We start from the raw sequence: 24,607 nt of genomic DNA, 5'->3' as shown, positions 1-24,607 counted from the left end.
GTTCGGACTGCGGACACTTTGAAACCAGCCGTGTCCGAATTGCCACCACATAAGGACGTGGAGCAGCCCAGATTTTTTGGGAGGGTGAAAAAATCAGAACTGAGACGTTCAGACTGAGGTGAAAAAGTTGAATATGGGTCGCATCTGGGCAAAAAAAAAAGAAGAAAAGAAAAGTCGATTTAGTTTTCATTTGCCTGCTGTGTGAGCGTAGCCTTAGTAACTGATGACCACATGACAAATAATAGGCCTCTGTTAAACAAGCAGCGTCTGCATAATGTTGGGGGGGGAAACCATTCCAGAATCAGAGATCTTAATCGCTCTCGTTAAAATAACTTCATTCTTTCACAACTTTCTTCTGGTAACATTCCACTTTTACTCTCGTAAAATGATGACTTTATTCTCGTAGTAAATTTTTAAAAATGTCTTAATTTGGCCCTAATACTTCATTATATTATCTTAATTATATTATCTCATTATATTATCTTAATGTGACTTAACACCCTTCCTTTTTTTTTTTTTTATCGGTAGCAGCTCATCTGGTGGAGGATGAACTCGCCAGGTGTCTCCGTTTTCGTTTCCTCCAGGTGACATCCAGACACACTGGACTCGCTCAGACACTCACACGTTGGTTTTTATTTTGAGGTCTCTGCCTTTCTGGAGTTCGCGTCCGTCTTTGTACCAGCGGAAGGAAGGGCTGGGGTTCCCCGACGCCTCGCACTTCAAGTACATCTTGCCCCCCTCAGGCAGAGACTGGCCTCGCATCGGCCTCAGCTTAGGAGCAGACGCTGGACAGGCAAAGAGAGAAAACACACACAAGAGGGAGAGGAGGAAACACGTAAATGGAAAATCAAAAGCTTTCGTCATTGACAAACTAAAGGTTTTCATTGCTCCTGTCTTTTTACCAGTGTGCGTGTAAGACATATTTTAAGCACTAGAACCACTTTTAGAAGAACTTCATATCGTTTATCATTTATCGCGATAAATTTCTTAAAAGCGTTCCGATTTATTGTTGCGAAAAAATCCAATTAAATTATGTCCTTTGTGTCAGCATTGTTGTTTTTCTCCAGTTTGTTCAATGAGAGCGTCAATAAAATTTGAAAATATGATTGAATGTGGTTAATATGTGCAGGTTAGTGATATAAATCACACTTTCTCATGTGGCTGGTGTCCTAAATAAAGGTATTACACCCGGGAATGTTTTCCAACAACGTTATCTGTGTCTGTGGTTGTCTGATTGCTGTGCCATGCAGTTCCCAAAAAAGGAAGTAATAAACGGTTCTTATCGTCACTTTTATCGTAACCACGATACTACCACAAAATATCGAGATAAAACGTAAAGTCGGTGTCGCCCAGCTCTACTTTCTAACCTTCAAACAAGCCTATTAAGGAGAGCTACAAGGCGAACGTTTGTCAAAACGTTCTTACTTTCCAGACGTGCTCTCATTATTAATAACTAAAAGCAAAAGAGGCAAAAAAACAAACAACTAAATGTGGCTAAATGTTTGTTTTTATTACACACATTGTCATCATTAGACATCGTGACAACACTGAAAACATAAAAGTGCTGGATTGGCAGAACACGTATCAAAATGGAGTCTGGAGTTTAGCTTTTGACATTTCAAGCACATGTGAGCCGATGCGCGTTTTCCTTTCTGGAACTGAAGGTCTGACAGGAAAATCTGTCAAATAAGTGACGATTTACAACGAGCTGCCGAGCGACTTAGATCAACTTACATATGCTGACAACACTACTGTGTCCACACACACACACACACACCCGCCCACACACACACACACACACACACACACACACACACACACACACACACACACACACACAAAAGAAGCTGGCGGCCTTAAGCAATCACTGCTTTGCTGTTCGATGTGTCGGTTGCTTCAGGTTAACTTTTTCACACGGCTTGAGCTTTTTCACTTTTTGTCACGTTGCCGCAACAAACTGCAGTGTGTTTATGCTGGGATTTTACTTTAGAGACCAACACAAAGTAGTTCAAAAATGATGAAGAGAATGGAAAATTTGACATCGTTTTCTAATTTTCTTTTTCACAAACTCAATCCTGGGAAGCATTGTGTGCATTTGTAACTCTGGGGGAGCTGCAGAGATCCTCAGCTCAGGTTTAATACTCTACTAACTCTTAGTCAGCAGAGTCAGTGCTTCACAAATTTGGACTTTAGCTAGAAAAAAACCCCATAAGTAGACCAATTTAATTTTTGACGAAAATCTTATTTACACAACTTGCAGTTAGTTCAACAAGACTTTGTTCAAGGCGCTTCCTTGAACAGGTTAGGATAGGTCGATGGGTTATACAAAACATGTTACATTAATTATTTTTTTTTTGCACAAAATCATTCTTAGTGAAATTTTAGTCTGGCCAGTTCTGTCTATGAGCTGTTTTCAAGCCTGTTGTCACTTTGAATCCAAATAAGAAACACAACGTTTACACTCGCATGTGAAAATGGCAGCAAACCAGTGTGCAATTATACGACCAAACATCTTTGAAAAGCAGAAGTGGAGCCTCCTGCACAATCAACAGAAATGCCGCAAGTGGTTTCGGAATGGTAAGTCGACAATAAAACACGTGTCTTTTCCAGCAGCCGTTGTACGGTGGTAAAACCAGCTGAACACATGTGTCGGGGCTCCGCCTGGGTTGCTAGGCAATGGTAACGGCTCGTTTTCCAGACACCAAAACACTTCTCGCCAAAAGTACAGTCAAAAGTGTTTTTTTAAGCACTTGGACTGGTTTTAGAAGCAGTTGAGACTCAAAATGTGCAAAAGGTGAATTTTGCATGACAGGTCCCCTTTAACAAGATTATTAATAAAAAACGAATGAGCAGCAGCACATCGTTGGGATCCAGTGGTCACATTTTGTGAGCGTTAGTCCTGTCACAGACTCTTACTGCTGATGTATAAATCCACATCACGTCTCAGTAAATCACCTTCGATTCACCACATGCTGACTCGCTCTGCCTCCACGACTCCTCGCCCAGAATGAGTTATGCTGCAGCAGCGAGTGTCAAAGCCGTCATCTTTTTTTCCCCCTTTTTTTTGCTGAATAATTTGCCAGGCATTTTAGCAGCTTCTTGAGCGGGACTCCAGATGTCACAGACTCGGGACCAGATTCCGTTCAGTGGATCTCCACTAAGGCTTGATGCAGACATGAACTTATAAAAAAAACCATTTTAACGTGTCTATGCTTCAGACGGTAAGCTGTCTTTCACTTGCTGTTGCTTATAGAAATACAACAGTTTTACAAGCTAAATGATTTTTGAAACCTTCAAATGACTGTTTGACTTTTAGGACTCAGGTGGTGGATAAATTGGTTATTTGTTAAGTAAGTAACTTCATTTTAAAGATATGTGAAGTAGTCCCTTTTATCTTATAGCATAAATAAGGTTAGAAAGAAATTCTATTTTTTATTTATTTCATAAAAGGAGACAATGGATATTAATCAACATGATGACTTGATGTGAAGATGGGAGATTTAGCCAAAGAGGCTAATCTCCATTTGTAGCTCTCCAGCAGGCTGATAGAAGAGATAAAATTTTTAAAAAGTACAATTAACATAACAACATACATGAGTTATGATTTATGACAGATTTTAATGTAGAGCTGAAAGTAGGATAATTTACTGTAAGGTTTTATTATAAATATGAAAACGGTCACATTGCTGCTGTGGTATAATCAATACAATCCCTTTTAATTCAGGCAGAATCACAAAAAGTCAGCTTGGTACCTTTCATAAAATAAGAACAAAACAAGTGTTTTTGGGTTTTTTTTAAATTTATGCAACAATATAACAATTATGCATCTGTCTATGGACAGACGGATGAATGTGGACACAGTGTTAGTGTGGCTTTGGTTGCTGGATTTGGACTTCAGTCTGTTTTTCTCCAAACCAGAAATGTTCACATTTACCTCGACTTCCCTGCAAAGACGAGCTACATTCACGGTGGCGCGAGCTGCAAACTTCATCACTTTAAAAACAAATCCTGATGTAAAACTTTGGTTCTGTCTGCCTCTCATTTTCCATCATCACTGCAGACAAACGAAGAACCGCGACGTTCCCACAAACAGCAGACGTCTGTGATCGCTGAGAGTCCGCCTTTGTTTGGTGCTTTCGTCAAACATAAACTTCGGTTCTGAACGCAAACATTCAGTATGGTTTCATTTTTAAAGGGCCGGTATTGCGTAAAATCGACTTTTTTTTAAGCTTTGCATCATGTCATAATGCAATTCCCTCGTCACATCGTGACAACATGAGTGTCGCCTCGATTCTTTCACGCATGTTTGAGAAATCCCTTTCATCTCCAGGGCAACCATTCAACTGAACAAAACGCCGGAGAGGACCTAGCTCTCCTGGACTCTCTCACTATCCAGCAGTAATTAGCAAACATCTAATGGAACCGCTGAGCTAATAATAGAAGCTACTTCTCAGAGCAGCGCTGGTAAAAAAAATGTTGTTGAAGAGTTACTTCAACTGTGGTCCCAACATAGTAGAAGCCATGTTGGGACAACTTCCTGAAGGCGGAGTTTCAGAAAGAGCAGGAGCTTCTTAAAGAGACAGAGGCCCAATTTCAAGGAGTTAAATTACAAAGTCAAACTCCTTTTAAGTCATATCTGATATAAGCAGCATTTTCATAACAACTGACGGTAACATGGTCACTTGACTGGGCTATAAAATGTCTCTATATGTGCCTTGGAAACACATAATACTGAAATACTTCAAAACAACAATTTGTCACAACATAAAATGCTGAGACAAGAAATTGTCCGTACCGTTTCGCCTATAAGGGGCGCTATTTACCTCCTCCAACTTGAAGGAAGCTAAATAACAGACAGCAAAAATATTACCAAGTTGCATTTCATTAATAACTCGTAACATTTTATTGAATATATGGAAACAGGTTTTCTACAACGAGGTTCCTTCAACATGTCCCGTGTCTGGCCAGCCGTCTCCTCCAGTGGGACTCAAAACCTCAGGTGAGAACCCAAACTGTCTGTCCATCTGTCCACCGTGACGTCATTCATCAGGTCTTGTGAGGACTTGTGTGACTTTCCGCGCATACGATAATAAACCGGCTCACTTCACATCCAGGGAAGCTGCGTCAGAGCAAGGAAGAGACTCGAAGGCCCTGTGTGAACAAACTGAGCGAGGAGATCGAGGCAGCTAAGAGAAGCTGCGTAACATTTCAGCGTCGGCGGACGCCTCCGCCTCATACCTGAGGATCTGTGCGGATCAACATGGCTCCATCTTGACTCAGATTCACAACACGTTACGCCATCTTCCAGTTCCCCAAGAAATGCATGGATAAGGGGTTAAACGACAACAAGTCTGACGCAAAAGTGTCTGTGATCATAAAATCCTTTGAGCAACTTATATATTTATATATTTCCTTTATTTAACCAGGTAAACCCCATTGAGATCTAGATCTCATTTTCAAGAGGGACCTGGGCAAAAAAATTTGCAATACATAGCAACCTGGTTACAAGATAAAAACTTAAAGGACATGGCAGGCCCACTGCTGCAGGCGTCAGATTACACCAGATTACGCAACTACACTTCATCCTGAATCACCCCGACCACCTAGGTACGTAACACGTAACGGTGGCGTGTTACGGCCATTATTGTTAGAAAAAAAGGTGTAAATTTTTGTCAAGAAAAAAACAACTGAAATTTTGACATCAATCGCACAAACTTTCTAGAAAAAAATAACTAAATTAAAAATAATAATTAAAAGTTGAAACATTGCAAGAAAAAAAAATTCAGGGATTTTCTACATTAATCTAAGAAATTTTAGAAAGAACTTGAACATTTCTGGGTTTGAAAAGTCCAAAATATTTGCTAGAGAAAGTTCTGTAATGTTGAACCGCGTGGAATTGGTAAAAGCACAATTAAAAGCCTTTAAAACAACCAAATATTTAAATCAAAGGCAAAAATAAAATACCTCGTCTCCTATTTGGTATTTTTCCATCAGACTCCAGAGAAGCCGGTGCCAGTCAGGAGCCTCGTCGCACGTCACTGATCAGAGTACAGTTAGTGAAAACGTTTAACTCAAAAGTCTTGCAACTTTATGTTCGGCGAAATATGCGTTGATATTATCCAGATATACAGTATATGACGCTTCATCAATTATTATCCCAACATCTTACCAAACCTCTTTTAGTCACGCAGACTGTAAAAGAGAGTTTCTGGTGAAATATTGTAACATAACTTGTTTACTCCCAGAAAACTGACTAAATGAACCCAGGCAGGGGTCTCAAACTCCAGGCCTCGAGGGCCGCAGTCCTGCAGTTTTTAGATGTGCCACAGGTACAAAACACTGGAATGAAATGGCTTAATGACCTCCTCCTTGTGTAGATCAGTTCTCCAGAGCCTTAATGACCTAATTATTTTATTCAGCTGGTGCAGCAGAGGCACATCTAAAAGTTGCAGGACTGCGGCCCTCCAGGACTGGAGTTTGACACCCCTGACCCAGAGTGTTTGCTTAAACTCACATATTAGATCCTGTGTTCTAGTTTCCTTCATAAAGTGCAACAGCTTCGTTGCTCCTTTCTCTTTGCTTGTTTCAAAGGCTGCAGAAATGGCTCTGATCCTTTGTTTGTACAGTTTATTGCTCGGCATCTTGCCTGATTTCAGCTCCTCGTCCTTCCTGCCGCTCGGTGGAGAATCTGAGAGATAAGTCCTGAGATCGTCTGCGTATAGCCTTGACTTTTACGTTTCTCCTCAGGCTAACGCCTTTGGCGGCTTCTCGTTGTGGCAAAAGCTTTTTGCTTTCTTCGTGCGTTTCCCAGGAATAAAGGAGATTTCTTGAACAAGCCGGCTCATTTTCTTAAACAGGACACGGAGACACATTCCATAACAAGTATGTACAGAAATGAAAAGCTGTTGAATTGTATACAAAATTCAGAAGGCGAATTGGGCATCAGTTCTGGATGGCTTTTTAAAAAAATTAATTATTTTATTTTATCTATTTATTTTCTTAATCAATTTGTCATTTTTATTTTTTTATTTTTATTTTTCCTTCAGGCTGTTTAAAATCGCATATTGCTTGCTATGAATGACCAAAGGAATCATAGAAAGCATGTTAAATAAAAATGAGCTTTTAGCATTTTTATTATTTTTGGTAAATATGAATAAAAGCAGAGCTTTCTCATTTGCTGTCTACAGTCTCGCCGTGACAAATAGTTTTCTAAAGGGCACGGAGCAGCCTGCTTTCTGTGATCTTCCTGTGTTTTGCTTTGGATTTTTGTGTGTGTGTGTTTTTTTTATTTATTTTTTTGCTGGAGACAATTAGGAAATCCTGGGAACTGTAATCTAATAACAATGTACCATATGTGGAAAAGAGATGAGATTCTACAAAGGGAGGAGGCGACATCGCGCTTATTCCGGCTGCTCGGATCTGGCATTTAGCTTCACGATGACAAAATACCTCGGAGAATAATAATCTTTGTTTTTGTGCTGCACTTTTCAAAAGCAAGTTACGAAAAGCTTCGCTGTAAGTAAATACATTAGGAATGATTAAGAGTTAACTAGAAATGCCACCCAGAAAAGAAACCCCCGCCACAAAGACGCACACGAAGAAGAACAGACCGCACTGAGATACCGCGGCAGCTGGAAGCCAAACACGAACGTGAAAAGAGTTCTGTAAAGAGTCTGCTGCTCTTACTCTGCTTCAAAGTCTGGATGGCTCCGAGTTACAGTTTGTTTGTTTTGTTGTTTTTTTTTTTTTTTTTATATGAATGATTTCACTGTAGCAATGCAGCACTGCAAAAATCCTGCAGCAACGCTAGCTCTGACGTCTCCCAAGACCACAGGGTTCATCTGAAATCCGTGTGGGAGTTAACGGAGTGAGGCGTTAAGTTGAAAATGTCGGGCCTCCGCAGACGGGAGGGTTTTTTTTCCCGAAGACTGGTGACACACACTATGAGTGGGAGGTTAGCACACAGAGGAGGTGGGGTGGGGGACACATGCAGTTTGACCGTACATCCAGCCTTGTTCACAACCAGTCAGTCTGGTAATGGATTCCTACAAACTGTCTCAAGGTGTCAGTTCAGTCTGCTTCCACACAGACCCCTCTACGGAAAACATTTAGTGCTTAAAAAAAGATGATGAAATTAATGAATCTTGTTTATTTAGCAGAAAGGGTAAGAATTAATGTCCTGGCCTGATTTAAAGCTACACCTAATGATTATTTTAGCAACAGATTATTCAATCGATTATTCTGACTATTAATTGCCTTCACTCTGCACTGTGTCAAACCAACCAAACCCTTTTGAAACACCTGTTTCCCTCCCCTCCCTGTGGGGGCGCTGCACCAAGAACGACTGAAGGAAACAACACAAAATCCTCAGAAGAAGACATGAGTGCAACTGCCTCTTTCATGAAATGTAAACAACGATGGAGTAGCATCAGATCTTTTGGAGTTGTTGGATTTCTGTTTTGTCTCTGGTAAAAGACGACGTTTTTTTTCACATTAGCACAAGACAAGCATGTTTGTTTCGGTTGTGTTTACCCAGAATGCCAAGCGCTGTAGTCCGTTTCCTGCTTTCCTAGCAATCGCCTGTATTCAAACCTCACCAGAGTTCACACAGCTGAATCAATGCATGGGTTTTTACATGGGCCAGAGTTCGATTCATTCCCATCTCCCAAAACGAACTGGACTTTCTAAACAAATGAACCAGAGTCTGATTAAAGCGGACTAAATAGAGCTGGTGTGAATGCACCCTTGGAGAACGAGGGAGAGTTTCGTCAGATGACGGCTAACAGGGTACAGAAAAAATACTTTTATCTTTTGGAGATTTGGACATTTTTCTGTAATGCAAAACGTTGGATTTGAAAATGCCGACAGCCAAGAAATCTTAGGTGAGGATGTACGTTCTCCAGAGACTGACGTCTTTAGCTAGCGCTAGCCACGGAAACTGCATTATAGAGACTGACGTCTTTAGCTAGCGCTAGCCACGGAAACTGCATTATAGAGACTGACGTCTTTATCTAGTGCTAGCCACGGAAACTGCATTATACAGACTGACGTCTTTAGCTAACGCTAGCCACGGAAACTGCATTATAGAGACTGACGTCTTTAGCTAACGCTAGCCACGGAAACTGCATTATAGAGACTGGCATCTTTAGCTAACGCTAGCCACGGAAACTGCATTATAGAGACTGACATCTTTAGCTAACGCTAGCCACGGAAACTGCATTATAGAGACTGACGTCTTTAGCTAGCGCTAGCCACGGAAACTGCATAATCATTTAGTTTTTGGCTTAAAACGAAAGTCAAACTTTTCTTTTGCAGCAATTTCACTCTCTCTCAGACACACTGTTGACACTGTGTTGCTTCTACTTCTGATACAAATAATTAGCATCCGCTAACAATTGGAAGGCTAGACAAAACTTACTTTGAATGTTTTTAATAACTCATTAAGCGTGAAGTTTTGAGGACCTTTGGTTGAACGGCTTAAAGAAACAATGTCAAAAGAGATTAATGATTGTTTACATGATGGCATTAGCTTCCTGAAACCAGAGGAAACGCTTCTAGTCGAGTCAGAAATCTCTTTGCTGTATTTTTTAAAATTATAGCCACAGATAAACTCAGCTTTTTGTAAACAGCTTTTTTGTAAACAGATTTTGTTCTTCGTGTTTACACTTTAAAAATCTTCTGGCTGACCGATCATAGAGAGTAGGCCATCTCTAAATCACCTAAAACTCAAAGAGACAACTGAAAAACCAGAACATTATCATCACATTTTAGGATGTGGTAAAAAAAAATAATAAAAAATGCTAACTGTTGATTTTTTTTTTTTTTTGCTCACAGGTCGCAGTAATTTAAAAATAACCCACCGGATGTTCATTTGTCCCTCTTGTGATTGCTGTATCCAGCTTAATAAAGTGGACATATTCAGATTCATATCACTGTCATCTGAAGCTCTTAGAGTGGCTCCGGTAATAGCAGAAGTACGAGTTTCCTTTACTTTAACATGATCAGGAACGTTTGAGCCACTGCCCCCCGTTCAGCTGTCATTACAGCCATGAGAAGGAGACGAGGGATGCAGAGAAATACCCGGTAACATGTCTATCTAATCAAATTTACCTTTACCACCGGCGTATGCACCTTTATCTGCTTGAATGTCATGAGTCAAATCTAGCTTTTCTCTTTCATGTATTTATGAGGACTCATCTGTAGCAAGCGGCCACCAGTCTCTTTTAAAGTGACAGGTAATTATATATGATGGATTAACCTTTGTCTGCTCAGATAAACACAGGGAACAAGATTTACCTTTGGAACATTCTTCAAGATGGATACTTTTTTGAACTTGGTCTCCTGCTGGGTGATGAACCTGATTAGCAATTAGCTCCATCCAATAATAGAGAATTTGCTAAGCTAAGAAAATCTAATCAAAATGAACTTCCATACACCAAAATAATAATAATAATAATAATAATAATAATAATAATAATAATAATAATAATTTTAAAAAGGTCAGAGAAACCGAATTACAGCTAACTCTGTGTGATTTGAACTCATTTCAATTTTAAGCTGGAGGCACGTTGCATATTCTAACATGCTTACGAATGTGTCCAATGAGCAGCATTGTGGGAAATAAAGAGGTCGTTCTCGTATAAGGTTATTTTAAACAAATGTAAAAGCTGAAGACACAACACAACGCCACTATTTTTGGTCACCTACAGCAGTTAAGACAAATGAACCAGAAGCAAAGTAAATGCAGACAAAGCTGAAGTTCTTCTTTAACTAAAATAGGTCTGATGAGAGCAGACCGGGTCCAACGGCCTGGCTCTGCTGAATTTAACCGTAACCAACGGTGACCGGGTTATAAAACGTGCAGCTTGTAATGTTCCAACATGGACAACTGTGATCAATAATTTGACTCCTGTTGGTCCAAGATGAGCATATGAGTATGAGGGGAAAAAAAAAAAAAGTCAGGCTTGACTTTCTGCGACTTTTCGGACAAATCAGTCAGAAGACCACAGCTGTCCGGGATAAAGTTCTGCTTTTATGGACTTCTGTCCAAGCGGATTTTTTTCCTTTTTTTTAAATTATGTTTGCAGTGAATAAAGCTAATAAAGCCGGCCCTGTGACTCGCTGTAAAGTCTTCTCTACCCCATTTCTGTGACCTCACAGCAACTAAGTCGACTCAACTTTCATCGTTTTAATTGTGACTTTAGAAAATATGAAATAATTCCATCCCTATTGCCGTGTCCGCGAGATTACCGTGGAAAAAAACCTGCCCATTAAATTTCAAAGATGTTAAAAGCAAAAACATTAAAGTTTATAAAGAGGGGAAACGGTTGTGTCTCCAGACAAGCAACTGGAGCCTGCCTGAAGTGTGCTGCAAGCCCAATCAACAGAACAGACAGCAAACATGCCAACAGTTGCACAGCACTTCAGCAATAAGAACTTAGTAAACAGGAGAAAGATGTTGTGTTTTGAGTTGGGTAAAAATTCTTTAAAAAAAAAAGCCTACAGATGAACATTTCAGGGATAAAAACTTTCAGGCCGGGAGATGCAACAAACATAATATTACGACTTCTTAACACTGAAAGTGTAAAAAAAAAGAAAAAAGTCTGCGCTAAACATTTCGCTTCAAAGAAGAAAATATGAAAGAGCGACTCTGAACACACATGTGCACAAACCCAATTAGAGAAGATTCACACATCCCACACACGCAGCCCAGATGAGCCAGCAAGCCGTAGCAGGACCTCACTCAGCGAACTGCAGCTGCAATTTACACCCTGGCAAAGATTTTTCCCACAGCACCGCCGATGTGTACCGCTGAGTGTGAAGGAGGGAGTGAATACACACACACGTGCACACACACACACCAGTACATGACGCGAGGCACACAAATCCAAGCAGGTACGATTCAGTGTTTGCACTGATGGGGATGTGTGATTGTCTCTGGATATAGACGTGTGCTGAACATGATGGTGTGTGTCTGTGTGTGTGTGTGTGTGTGTGTGCGCGCGTTTGTTTCTAATACTTTGTGGGGACCATTTTCCTGACATATACTACGTTGTGGGGACCCACTGCTCCTTGTGGGGACCGAAGCGTGGTCCCCACAAAACGCTGTTTTTGGGTCAGGGATCAGAAATAGGACTAAGGTGTGAATTGAGTTTTGGTTAAAGTTAGGGCAAGGGTAAGGGTAAGGTTTAGGCTGTAGAAATTAATGGAAGTCAATGGAAAGTCCCCGCAAAGATAGCTGAGCAAACATCTGTGTGTTTGTGTGTGGGGGGGTGGGGTGGGGGGGTGGGGGGAGTTTCGAGCTGTCTGTATCGCTGAGTGATGTGGAGAACTCAGAAGAAGCGGGAACGTCGACAGGTTATGAAACGGTGTCTGGCCAATAGCATGTGACCAGGTTGCCTCGGCGTCCAATCAAACGTGACCAGCGCTCCCATCAGCCGTCCGTCAAGAGGTCTTCCTCTCAAGGTCGGCTCTCTCTCTCCCTCCGCTGCCTCTACTCCTCCCCCCTCAAGCCTCGTCTCTGTCCGCCAGAGCGAGCGTCAACAAAAACTTGATCTAATTTCTCGCTTAGCATGATCCAATAACAGTGAGCGATATGGACGCCATGGCCGATTAGGTGTGTTTGGCATCCCGGCGACGACATGCCTGAACCCCGCGGGAGGAACCGGAGTACATTCATAAAACGTGCGTGTGAGGCGGGAGGCGACGCGCTCGCGTGAGCATGTGTGCACAAAGGAAGAGAAGCTCCTTCTATCTCCTTCTCCAATCAGCGTGATTTCTGCAGCGCACAGCTGTCACCATAGAAACCGGGGAGGGCACGGTAGAGAGAGAGGAGAGAGGATGGCAGGCAGGAAGAAAGAAGGAAAGAAAGAAGGTAGAAAATAAGATTGTGGAAAAAGTAGGAAAGGCAATGTGTGTGTGTGTGTTGGTGTGTGTGTGTGTGTGTGGGTGGTGAGTGATGGCAGCCACATCAGGCTGCATGCAGCATCGTCCGGCTAGCAGCGAGCCCTGGGCAACCCTCTGTAGGCGTGAGGAAGTAAGAATGTGTGCAAAGGCCATCATACACACACATAGTTAAGAAAATAATCACGTGCATTGGCGTGTGTGTGTGTGTGTGTGTGTGTGTGTGTGTGTGCTTTCAACAGTTTCTGTCAATAACTCCCTCCTTTGTTTTCCCTTGTCTATACCTTCTTGGGTTTTTTTTTTTTTTGCAAGACTCTTAACAACACAAACCGACCCGACCTTGTGTGTTATCCTGGCTGCTGTGCATTGTTCTATTTGTGGCTCAGAGATCTATTTAGGTAAAAAAAAAAAAAACACACACACACACACAAAAAAAACATTAGATTCAGCAGAAATCAGGGTTTTTTCCCCTCTTACAGATACACACATTTAACTACACACAGCCATACAGAGAGGTGGAGAGAGAGAGAGGGGGGCTGTCTTCTGCTCTAGATGTACAGTCAAAAGAAAAGGACTGTGGGTGTGAGAAAGCCAGGAAGAAAAGAAAGACATAGATAGATAGATAGATAGATAGATAGATAGATAGATAGATAGATAGATAGATAGATAGATAGATAGATAGATAGATAGATAGATAGATAGATAGATAGAGTAGTTAATGAAGAGCTGCTTGTGGGCAGAACGGTGGAGAAAAGCTATTCTCTCTATCTCTCCTTTTCTCCACTCAGGAATCTTCTGCAAGTGATCCTTGTGATCCTTTCCACCAGTCCTCCACTCATCCCTCTTTCATTTCATATCTCTACCTGCTCTTTTTTTCCGCGTGTGTGTGTCAACACTTTGCATTCTGTCTTTGACTTCTGCCTCCTCTGTTTTCATTCATCCCAGCATCTCGCCTCTCCTTCCCTCCTGCCCTCCCTTTCCTTTTTCTAACCCCACCGATCCTCACTTTTCTTCCGTCCAAAACGCCCGCCGTCCAACCACCAAACAGCCAAACGCACAAAGTTAAACCGCAAGCTGGAAATCCAGACCAACAGGCACAATTGTCCCGATAAGAGGACCGAGGCATCGATCAGATCTGTCCTCTGTAGGGAGGCGAAGCGTCTTTAGGACAAGAGTCGACCTAAAGACGTCGTCTCTCGAGCAGCCACTGCTCCTTTTTAAAGAAACCAAACACCAGAGAGGAGGCTTTGACAAAACAGATAAATTGAGATTACAGACAGCGACACAGATGACACACTAAACTGAACTTCTAGTTAGGCAAATAATGAAAAGGCCCACACCAAAAAACCTGCGTGGAAATTTGCATCATCGAGGTTCATGAAATCACAATCCAACCTTGACAGAGATGTATGTCTGACTGCACCTAACCCCACCGCATTGTTCCCCAGTGTCCAACAGGTTTCACCCAGCCCAAATGAAATGTTTGGCAAATGTCAGGTAGTGTACAAAAAATCCTTGGCCATAAACCCGATCAAGTGCTAAAAACGAAGTTACATGTTGGATCAGGAGCAGGAGAAGTGACTCTGATCGTCGTTCGACAGGCTGCTGCTGATCAGCGAAACTTCCCTGGCCTTCCCGCCGTGCCCCGTCCACCGAAAGTCACTCATCGAGGATCTCATCTCACCCTGGCATCTTTGCACGTTGGCAGCACCAAACGAGGCTGTGAACAAATGGTTTGCTGCGTGAAGCTGATTTCAGGCAGCCTATAGTGCAGCCCGAGGAAGCCGATCAGCGCTTTCCATCAGCACACAACGCCTCTGACGCGATGAAGAGAGCAGCACGGCGAGGGATCTACTGCGAGCGAATCAAACTGTCTCTGGACAGACTGTACAACGAGACGGTCCCAGGCTCATTGTCATTCCTAATTGGTTTAAAGGAGAGCATTCGTGACTCTGGGATCTTCTTAACACCTTGTTAATAGGACGCATCCAGTCTGGAGCCACAGCGTGAATGAAATGATGCTCGGAGCTTAATGTAAGGGTCAGAGTTCACTTTCTTTTTCTCAGTGTGGATATGTGCAGTGTGTAGCGAGGGGTTTAGATTACAAGTTGATTTAAAATTAATGAAAATTTCCTTTCACAGTAATAATTGATGGAAACCAGGACAGAGGGAGGATGAAGAGCAGAGGAGGTCGGTTCAGAGTCGACTTCTTTTTATTTACCTTGGTCGGTACGACAAGGGTGTAACTTGGTGTTGCAAATTGGTGGGGAGGAAGAGGAGCAGCAGGGGGTATACAGTTTATTATAACATAATAAAGGTATACAGTTTTTGAAGCAATCATGAGTTTTTACGCATCGGGAAATTACAGCATATTTAGGCCAACGTGTTCAACTAGTCGTGGATCATTAAAAAAAAACGGGTGAAGGAGACTCCATGGAGAAAAAGGCTCCTACTGTCATGGTGAAGAGATTTTTCACATGCAAAATTTATGAAAAGGGGCCGGAACAAAAAACAATCTGGTCTTCATGCCATTCTTAAATTATTGAAACGTGATCTCAAGTTAAAGTGAGCTAGAGCAAGTTGGAGACGGCCATTATTTCCTCAACGAAGAGGAAGCCAAAAAAGAAAAGAAATGGGTGAGGAGAAAATTAGTGCACCTTCACCGCTTCAGTAGGGTTAAAGAGGAAAATTAGCCGCTAGTTGCTGCTAAATAAAACACTTCGCTAATGAGCCATTAGCAAGCAGGAGTTTTAGGCAGACGGGGTTAATACAATGCCAACATGGAAACACATCAGCAATAATATTTGACAAGGAAACCTTTGAGTGGAAGGTTTCAGAAGTCAAACATTTAACAGTAAGAAACATTGTTCATGATGGGTGGGAAACATTTCAGTGACTAATTATTTATATTTGAATGAAACTGGCAGAAAACAATCTCTGTTCAAATCCATGCTGAAATATTTGATTTTCTATCATTTGTTTTTGTGCTTTTATTGGAGCAACTTAGAAGAAAAAACGTTGCAACAGTTTGAGATTTTTATTCTGTTAAGACTCAAATAAGCTAGAAGGACGGGATGACATGTTGCTTTATAACAAAGACATGAATTTGACCACCACTGACAAAACTAAATACGATTTTTGCAAAAAAAAAAAAAAAAAAAAAACACACTCAGAAATCAGTGGATGTGAATTTTCAAATCGTACAATTTGTTTTGAATTTGATGCCAGAGCAGCAGATTCGGCCTCTGTAGTTGTTACATAACAGCTGAGCTGAGCTCCTCTCTGTCAGCTCAACACATGAACAGCAGCTGGCTGTAATACCACGGTGCTGCTGTCGCTGCTACATGTCAACATTAATGCTACTTTGTTGATCTCATGTTTATCCTGGTTCCCAGGCAGAGCAGCCGTAGCCGCATGCAGACATATTTAGGGGCCAAGACTCCATTAATGCCTCCAGACTGACGAATGAGTCGCTGAAATTGGTTCTGTATTTTTTTTTTACACGATGATCTTAACAAAAACTAAAAGTAAAAGCTGTATGTGACCTAAAACAGGACAAATGTGTTATAAAACCCTCAGAAGTAATTAAATCATCCTGCAAAGGTAAGAATCTCGACGACGATGTTAAAAGATTATTGACAATTATTACAGATGTTTGTGTCTGGAGGAAAGAACTCGTTTTTATGCTTAGGTGGGCCTGAAACGGTTTCAGATTGTGAAGAGTTTACAGCAATGTTGACATTTTGAAACCATTTTTAACTAATTTAGTGATGGGATGTTAATGCCAGTGCAACCTCTTAAAGAGAGAGAGAAAAAAAACTCTTCAATTTCTTAAGAAAGTTTCACACAAGAACTGAAGTAAATATCTAAAATAAATAAACAAAACAGCATTATTTAAAATGGATTTTGACATTTTTGTAATTAAAAAAGAATAACACCTGGAAAACAGGCAAACGTGGCAGGTAGTGCAAACTAACTGCTTAGTACTGGGCGTCAAATGTTTGCAGCCGATTTTTCGACGATATTTAAACTGAAGCGTCTCTTTAACAAATGGAAATTATTGGCGCTCATTTTAATTCATGTGATGAGATGATTTATTGATTATTGTGACAGGATTATGCCTAGGGTGCAATTACTCCCTGCACATAGCGTCGGGTTGGTGTGGATCGCTTTTATAAATTAGCAAACTGCATTTTATTTGTTTTACTCTGGTTATCTTTTGTCTGATATTAAAATCTGTTTGATGTTCCGAAACCTTAAATGAGAACAAAGCTGCCCAGGAAGCCTGTAGGGGGAGCAAATACTTTTTCCACAGCTCTGCACATTGTGTTCGTCTGGAAACTGCGCTGGGTCAGAGCTCGTCAGCGGACTGCCTTGCTCAAAAGCAACGGGGATTTGACAGAAATAGAGTTTTTGCCGGAGTGGCAGCAGAACATGTCACTTTGCTAGCTTCACAAATATCCGGCTCCGCTGACTGAACGCCAACCCCCTTAAAGTCTGGCAGAGCAGAGATGGGAACGGAGGAGAATGCCAAAAGATCAGAAAAAAAAGAAAAAGGAAAATAAAAAGGCTCTCCAAGAAAACTGTAAGATGTCTCAGATGAACTGAAACTGTTGCAAACGAGTCGCCTTAAAACGCTTTACGTGCAGCAGTGAGACAAACGCTTTCTAATTTGGAATTTGATTCTACGAAGAGATCATCTCTGCTGAGAAAAGAAGAAAAGAAAAGAAAAAAAGAGGAAAAAACATCAGACAAATCCACCCGGTCAGAAAAGAGCACTGTTACTGATGCAGTAGATGGGATGGGTGGTGTGTGCAGTTCATCTGTGCACGTGTGTGTGTGTGTGTGTGTGTGTGTGTGTGTGTGTGTGTGTGTGTGTGTGTGTGTGTAGGTGGGGGTTACACTAAAACCTCTCTCATTCACAAACAAAGCCATGTGGCAACGTCCCTTTAAGAGGTGTGTGTTGGAGTTTTCCACTAAGTCTGACTGCTGAAAAAGATGAGTGCTGATACATTATTCACAGACAACACAACACACACACATGCACACATCCATGGAAACACACTGAATAACTGAAGGACATGAAGCTACACGACTCTGGCGTCAGGAGGGAGCTGTGTGACAAAGAGGCGCGCTAATACACACTCCTCGGCAAACGGAGTTGATCATTATGACATGAGGAGAACATAATTGGGCTGAGACGTGGCCTATACATCCACCTGCGGTACACACACACACACACACCCACATACACACACACACACACAGAGATGGATGCAGTCAGGCAGGCAAGGCAGCAGTGGAGAATTCCTCTGCCTTCTGTTATTCTGCGTGCATAATTTATAGCAGCCCCAGATCTCTCTGCTAATGACAGCACACTGGGGCATCTGCAGCACAGCAGCAACTGCAACAGCTAACTGGCATTGCCTTGTGTGTGTGGGGGGGGTGCGTGTGTGTGCTCTGCTGAGACTAGGACAGTGAGCAAGACGAGAAGAAAAGGGTAACAGAAGAGAGAGCGACACACAGAGGGGATCTGAAATAGACATAGATAACACAACAAAGAGGCAGAAAGGACAAGGCAGACAAGTGAGGGGAGGCGGTGCGTGCATAGACACACACATACACACACACACACACACACACACACACACAGTCGTGTTTTTATCACTTGTGGAGACTTCACATTGACTTCAATTAATTTCTACAGCCTAACCCTAACCCATAATCCTAACCCTAACCATCACATACCTAACCCTTACCTTAACCTTTACCCTAAACCTAACCACTAACCCAAAAGCAACAATTTCCCTCATGGGGACCAAGAAAATGTCCCCACAAGAAGCAATGGTCCCGATGACCCCACATTGTAGACAGAAATAGGTTCCCGTAAGGATATGAAAACCTGGTACATACACACACACACACACATACTCATCAAGTCATAGATCGAACCAGCAAGTCTCTCTGAATGCAGGTTTATGCCAGCATGCTGTCCACATAGCAGCCCAGGTTCAGCCTGAAGTGAAATGCAGATCTATGGGCCACGATTACAGACGCTACCAGAAATTAGCCGGTGACTCGGAATCAAGAGAACTTTCTGCTCGATTAGAAACGAGCTGGTCAGAAACACCAAAAACCCCACTCTTTTTTCAGTTTATGAACACGCCTTGCTAAGTGCGATCAGGTCTGACTGATAGCAACACTCTGGTGTGGTGGCTAGTTCTCAGAGAGAAAGAGTCAAAGTTAGCCATTTCTGTTGTCAGTGGGGGATTTCAAAACAAAGTCAGAGGAAGCACAGAGATATAAAAAACAGTTTGAAAGCAAGCTTTACAGTTAGCTAGGCTAACTGTAGAAGAGCTAGCTTTTGTTTTACCCCCTTCAGCTTTTAGCCTCTGTTTGCCATGGAGCTAGCCTGGATATCGCTTTCTTATCTCCCTCCAGTTGTCCGTCTGGACTTTCTCACATTGACTTGGATTCCTCCGGTAGAATTCTACCAATCAGCGAACAGAAGGAGAAATTGTGAACAATGTTTTAGAACTGTAGTCTGTGGTTTTAGCAACGGCAGCAGAGGAAGTAAACAAAGCCGTCCAGTCCGCGTTGGCCACGCCTCCAAATATTAGTGATGTTTGATACCAGCAATATCCTTTCTGAAGCAATACTGAGTAAAATTCCAGTTGATACAAAGACTTTGTGCAAAAACACCAAATGTTCCTTGAAAACTGTTAAAAAAAGGGGTGTTGTTCAAATTTGGGCTTCATAAAGAACATAAGACTTTTTAACTTTTACTTATGCAAGACCAGCCTTATTTTTAAGTAAATTTAGTAAATCTCCATCATTGTCAAACTGGATACGTAACTAGTGTGCACACTGACAATACAACTCTAAATTAATCATCTAAATGTAAAACAATTGCACCTGTAGTACACAGACATGATTTTTTTTTAAAAAGCTCCGATAAAAGAAAAAGTGATATTTTCTTGAGGGAGACTGAATCACTCATCAGGTAAGAAGAGAAAGAAATATCTATTTTAGCTGCAGGCTCATTTCCTGGATTGCAAAAAGAACGAGAGAAAAAAAGCACTGAATGAAAAAAGTAACAGAAGGGATTAGTTCTGTAAATTAAGAGCAAAGATCAAAAACATTGAAAAGAAATGGTTGGATTATAAAAGACAGCCATAAACGTTAAACCTTGCTTGAAGATTATACATATGGGCTCAGGGAAGTGTTCTGATTCCTTAAGCTTTCCTGCGTTTTGTAACGTCACAACCACAAACTAACATATTTTATTAAAGGGGAGACCAACTCACTGGTGCATAACTCCGTTAAGATGAAATGAAGACACAGTCTACAGTATTTTAACAACTTCCAGCAGGACAACAACACTAAATCGACATTGGAATAGCTCAGGTCAAAACATATTCATGTGTTCATTCGTCCAGAGATCTGACAGAACTGGGAAACTGGCTTTCAAAGATGCTTCCCATCTAAACTCAGCAAAATTCTGCAAAACCAATAATGTTGGTCTATAACATGAAATCTTGAACACTGCAGAAACACCATTAGCAGGAGTTAACATCATTAGGACAAGCTAACACTATTAGCAGAAACTGGCACCATTAGTAGGAGCTAACAACATTAGCAGGAGCTAACACTGTTAGCTGGAGCCAACATTAGTTGCAGGTACTAGCTCTGTTAGCAGGACCTAAAACCATTAGTATTAGGTAATACTAAAAACATAAGCTAACACTATTAGCAGGAGGCAACACTATTAGCAGAAACTATCACCATTAGTAGGAGCTAGCACAAAATCAAAACAAATAGTTCAATAATATGTATTTGTATAGCTGCATAGGTTATTAATATTGATTTAAAAGAACTATCTACCTAATATAAGTCATAATATGGGAAAAAATGTCTCTTATTTATTGCTTTGACGGCTAGCAAACCAACACTTGTTGAATTCAACAACTGCTGGTTACCTAACCCTTGCTAACCCAAACCCTTCCAACTGTTAGGTAATCAAAACACAGACCAGTCGTTAAAATATTTCTAAATATCTAGTTTTATCAGATAAACAAAACATTTTCCCCTATTATAAGTCATAATAGAGGGAAAAAGTCTTGTTCCACTGGCAGATGACGTCACGTATAGCTAGAACCTTTTCCTCAACATTGAGAAAGTTTTTTTGACTTAAACCAAGCTCCTATTTCTTGCTGAAAAGTCAGTTGATTAAGTTTCGTCTCATTTCCAAGTGTGCGGAAATGTTTACACTACAAAACTGGACTGAAATTTCTTGGTAAGAGTTTCTGTTTTTGCGGGGAGTGGATATTAAAACCCCACAGGCGTGCTTGGATCAGGACGCGTTTCCGTCTCATTTCGGAATAAATTGGACCAACAGTGCATACTGTGCACACGTGTTGAGACGAATCCATGAACCACACACACACACACACACACACACACACACACACACACACACACACACACACGCACACACACGTTTGCGCGGCTATCTTTGCGTGGACTTTCCATTGACTTCCATTCATTTCTACAGCGTACAGCTTACCCTTACCTTTACCCTATCCATTACATACCTAACCCTAACCCAAACCAAAACTCAATTCACACCTTAGTCCTAAATCTGACCCCTGACCCAAAAACAGCGTTTCCCCTTGTGGGGACCAGGCTTTAGTCTCCACAAAGAGCAGTGTGTCCCCACAATGTAGTATACGGCAGAAAGATGGTCCCCACAAGGTATTAGAAACAAACGCGCACACACACGTACAGTAGTTTCACCCCTGACCTCTGTGTCCTCAGCTTTGACTGGGTAGCAAAGGCCTCGTTATGAGTGAAAGTTACTGCCGCATGTCTTTGTAGTTCTAAAGCTAAAGACCCCTCCGCCCGTCTCCTTCCTCTGCTCCACGTTTTGAGTGACTGACAGAAGGGCAGGCAGAAGCTGAACCTCACACGCTAGCTACAGTCGGCTACAGCAGGACGAGAGAGAGAGAAGGAGGGAGTTTACGCAGCGTTAGATTTGGCTTCAGTGACAGGAGCATGTTTGGGCATCAGATGAAGCTATTTTTAGGAACAAACTGTCAATGCATCTGAAACGGCACGCCAGCAGCCGTGATCAGAGGAGACATGCCTCGCGCTCGGGATGTCAAGAATTGTTTCGTGCTTTCAGAAGCGAGCATTTTAGCTGTAGCTTAGCATTCGCGAGATTAGAAAGAAAAGAAGTGGAATGCAGCAGAGCTCCGTGACGATCCGTACTCTAGCGAGAGAATCAGTCCCGCGTTCAGCTCAAGTAAGCAGAAGGCCGAGATCTGCAAATCATTTCAGTTTTTTTTTGTTTGTTTGGTTTTTTTTTAGCTTGAAGGTAGAACAAACTCAAAATGGGACACATGTGCACATGGGAAAACGGAGATTTACGGTCCCACGCATTACAACCTGCGACTTAGGCGTAACTTCCTGAAGGACTGGTGTGGACGTGTCCCCACCAATATTTCCTGCACCTTTTTTTCTTTTTGTGCCTTCATCTATGTATACACGTTGTACTCAAAGCATTAACAGACAGGTGGTGCTTTTTAAAATTCCCATGTAAAACGTAAACGGCAAGTCCGCTCAGCGATCTAGTGGATTGGACATCAGGTGACTTGCTGTTGCTTTGCATCGAGTCAGAAATATCGGTGGTCGGGGAAACGACACAATCAAGTAAATAATCTGAGAAGGGGACCCAAAGTTTTGATATTGTCAACACTACGACAGCAAGATATGGTGCAAAGGGATCACATTTCAGTAAAAAGCTTTAATTAAAATAAAGAAAGTGGAGAGAGAGTCGGTTAGCTATGCTAGCTTAACTTTTATCACCTTAACATGCACTCTTGCTGCGCAGTTCGGAGTATTTCGGTTCAATTAACACAAAATAAGGCGACCCACATAGATTTTCTGACAGATCATCAGAAGTGCAGGTGTTTAAATTAGCTTATCAACCACCGCGAGTGTTAAGGCGATCACTTCCTAGTGATCGCAAAATGGAAATTCAAAAACATAAATCTGCAACAGACAGAATGTTCTGTTTGGTGTTTGTATGTCCTTTTTTGTGTTAATTCCTGATGCATTTGAACTAATCTTTTACTAATCTAAAGCTGACAGACAGAAAAAAATAATACAGTCACCCGTTTTTCTACATTTTTCCCAAATTACATCATTTGATCGTAGGACGTGTTGATATTCAGAGCAATCATCAAATAGGATGAAATATTTCATAAAGCATATAGAAACCAAAGTTTGTTACATTTTAAATCATGGCTCCTATTAAGTAAAATTAAATTATGGACCATAATAAAGAGAAATTTGCTTTGTTCTCTCTTGTTTCTAGAACTGACAGAAACCAAACTATAGATTTATTAGCAGAGATAATATATATTTTACATATCCAAACATCAGCATCTCAGCTTTAAGCCACATTTGATAGAATCCAGTAATAACTCTATTCACCAACTGCTCCAACCAGACCCAAAAATACTTTTCCGTCTTTATTATTTGCTATATTAAAGACACATCATATCATCTGCTATGTGTAAGTCAGCAGGACAAAAAGGTTTAGCCAACCTGCTGAGGGACAGCTGTGGAGTCAGAATCACATCATTGAAAAATACAGAGTTTGTTTTTACAAGGATTCATTTGGTTTTACACAGAAGTTCCTTATTCTGCTTTTGAAATGTTTAAAAACATTTTGATTGTTACAGAATCTCATGTTGTTGATGTTTTTAGCACTTGATCAAATCAGACAATAAAAGTCAACTATGTGATAATTCTTCATAAAAAAACATGACTGAATTGTGAAACTGTTTTCCACTGTAGGGAAGCATTCAGCAAATACAGGCTGAGTCCATAAACTATAATATGAGTGAAAAGTTCCTTTGTCAGCAGATCCATCACCAAGTGAAAGACATTATATAGATTAATTAGATTATGTATGTCTTAATATATTTATATTTCATAGTATGTTTAATTACTCCTAAAAGATCATTTTCAAAATGTATTATTAATCTGACAAGCCTGATCAGGACATATATCCTAATTTATTCAATAAGACCGTCTGGCATTCACATGTAGGTTTTGGCCTTATTCTTAGCACCAATAAAAGAAAAGGCCTTCCAGTAAGAGGAGCCCCCTGCTGCTCCTCTTCCTCCCCACCAATTTACAACACAAAGTTACACCCTTGGCCTGCGACAAATATTGCCCCCAAATATCCACATACTTGATTTGACAAGATTCCCAATCGAGATACTTTTATGCTTTAGTAACTTTCTATTCTAACATGCTATTTAAAGGTACATCAACCCATATGTCTGTTCACATAAATGAACCTACTGGCGCCATGTTTTATTCCCAACAGGAAGTCGTGGCTGTTTTGAACATATTCATGTGTATGGGTTTTTGAAGCCATCTGATTGGCTGGCAGATTTAAGCTTTGCGCTACACTGCCCCCTATGGGTGTGGCATGTTTAAAACAACACTCAGGGGCAGATTTGTGTGAGTTCATGTGGACGAAAACTTTTCTGAATCTGACCTCGTGTACATTTTTTTTTTAAAAGATGTGGCTGACTATATAAATTTTTATCCATTTTATGTGAGGATAATGAGGTCCTCCTCATTCTAAACTACTACCTCTCTCTGTTGAGTCATTATATCTTTTGCT

The 24,607-nt window shown here is 41.1% G+C and overlaps 1 protein-coding gene across 2 annotated transcripts in view; it reads right to left on the bottom strand.

Moving 5' to 3' along the window:
- The window catches only part of LOC102236685 (pro-neuregulin-2, membrane-bound isoform), a 71,030-nt gene that overhangs the window by 36,492 nt on the left and 9,931 nt on the right, over positions 1 to 24,607 (bottom strand). For both annotated transcript variants that reach the window (XM_023328614.1, XM_023328615.1), the window contains exon 2: positions 623 to 785. In XM_023328614.1, the coding sequence (XP_023184382.1) occupies positions 623 to 785 (163 nt within the window). The remainder of the gene's footprint in view (positions 1 to 622; positions 786 to 24,607) is intronic.

Source organism: Xiphophorus maculatus, chromosome 23, assembly GCF_002775205.1.
Source record: "Xiphophorus maculatus strain JP 163 A chromosome 23, X_maculatus-5.0-male, whole genome shotgun sequence".
In the NCBI taxonomy this organism is placed as follows: Eukaryota; Metazoa; Chordata; class Actinopteri; order Cyprinodontiformes; family Poeciliidae; genus Xiphophorus; species Xiphophorus maculatus.
The sequence above is the reverse complement of the archived record's forward strand: the minus strand, read 5'-3'. Positions and strand labels throughout refer to the sequence as shown.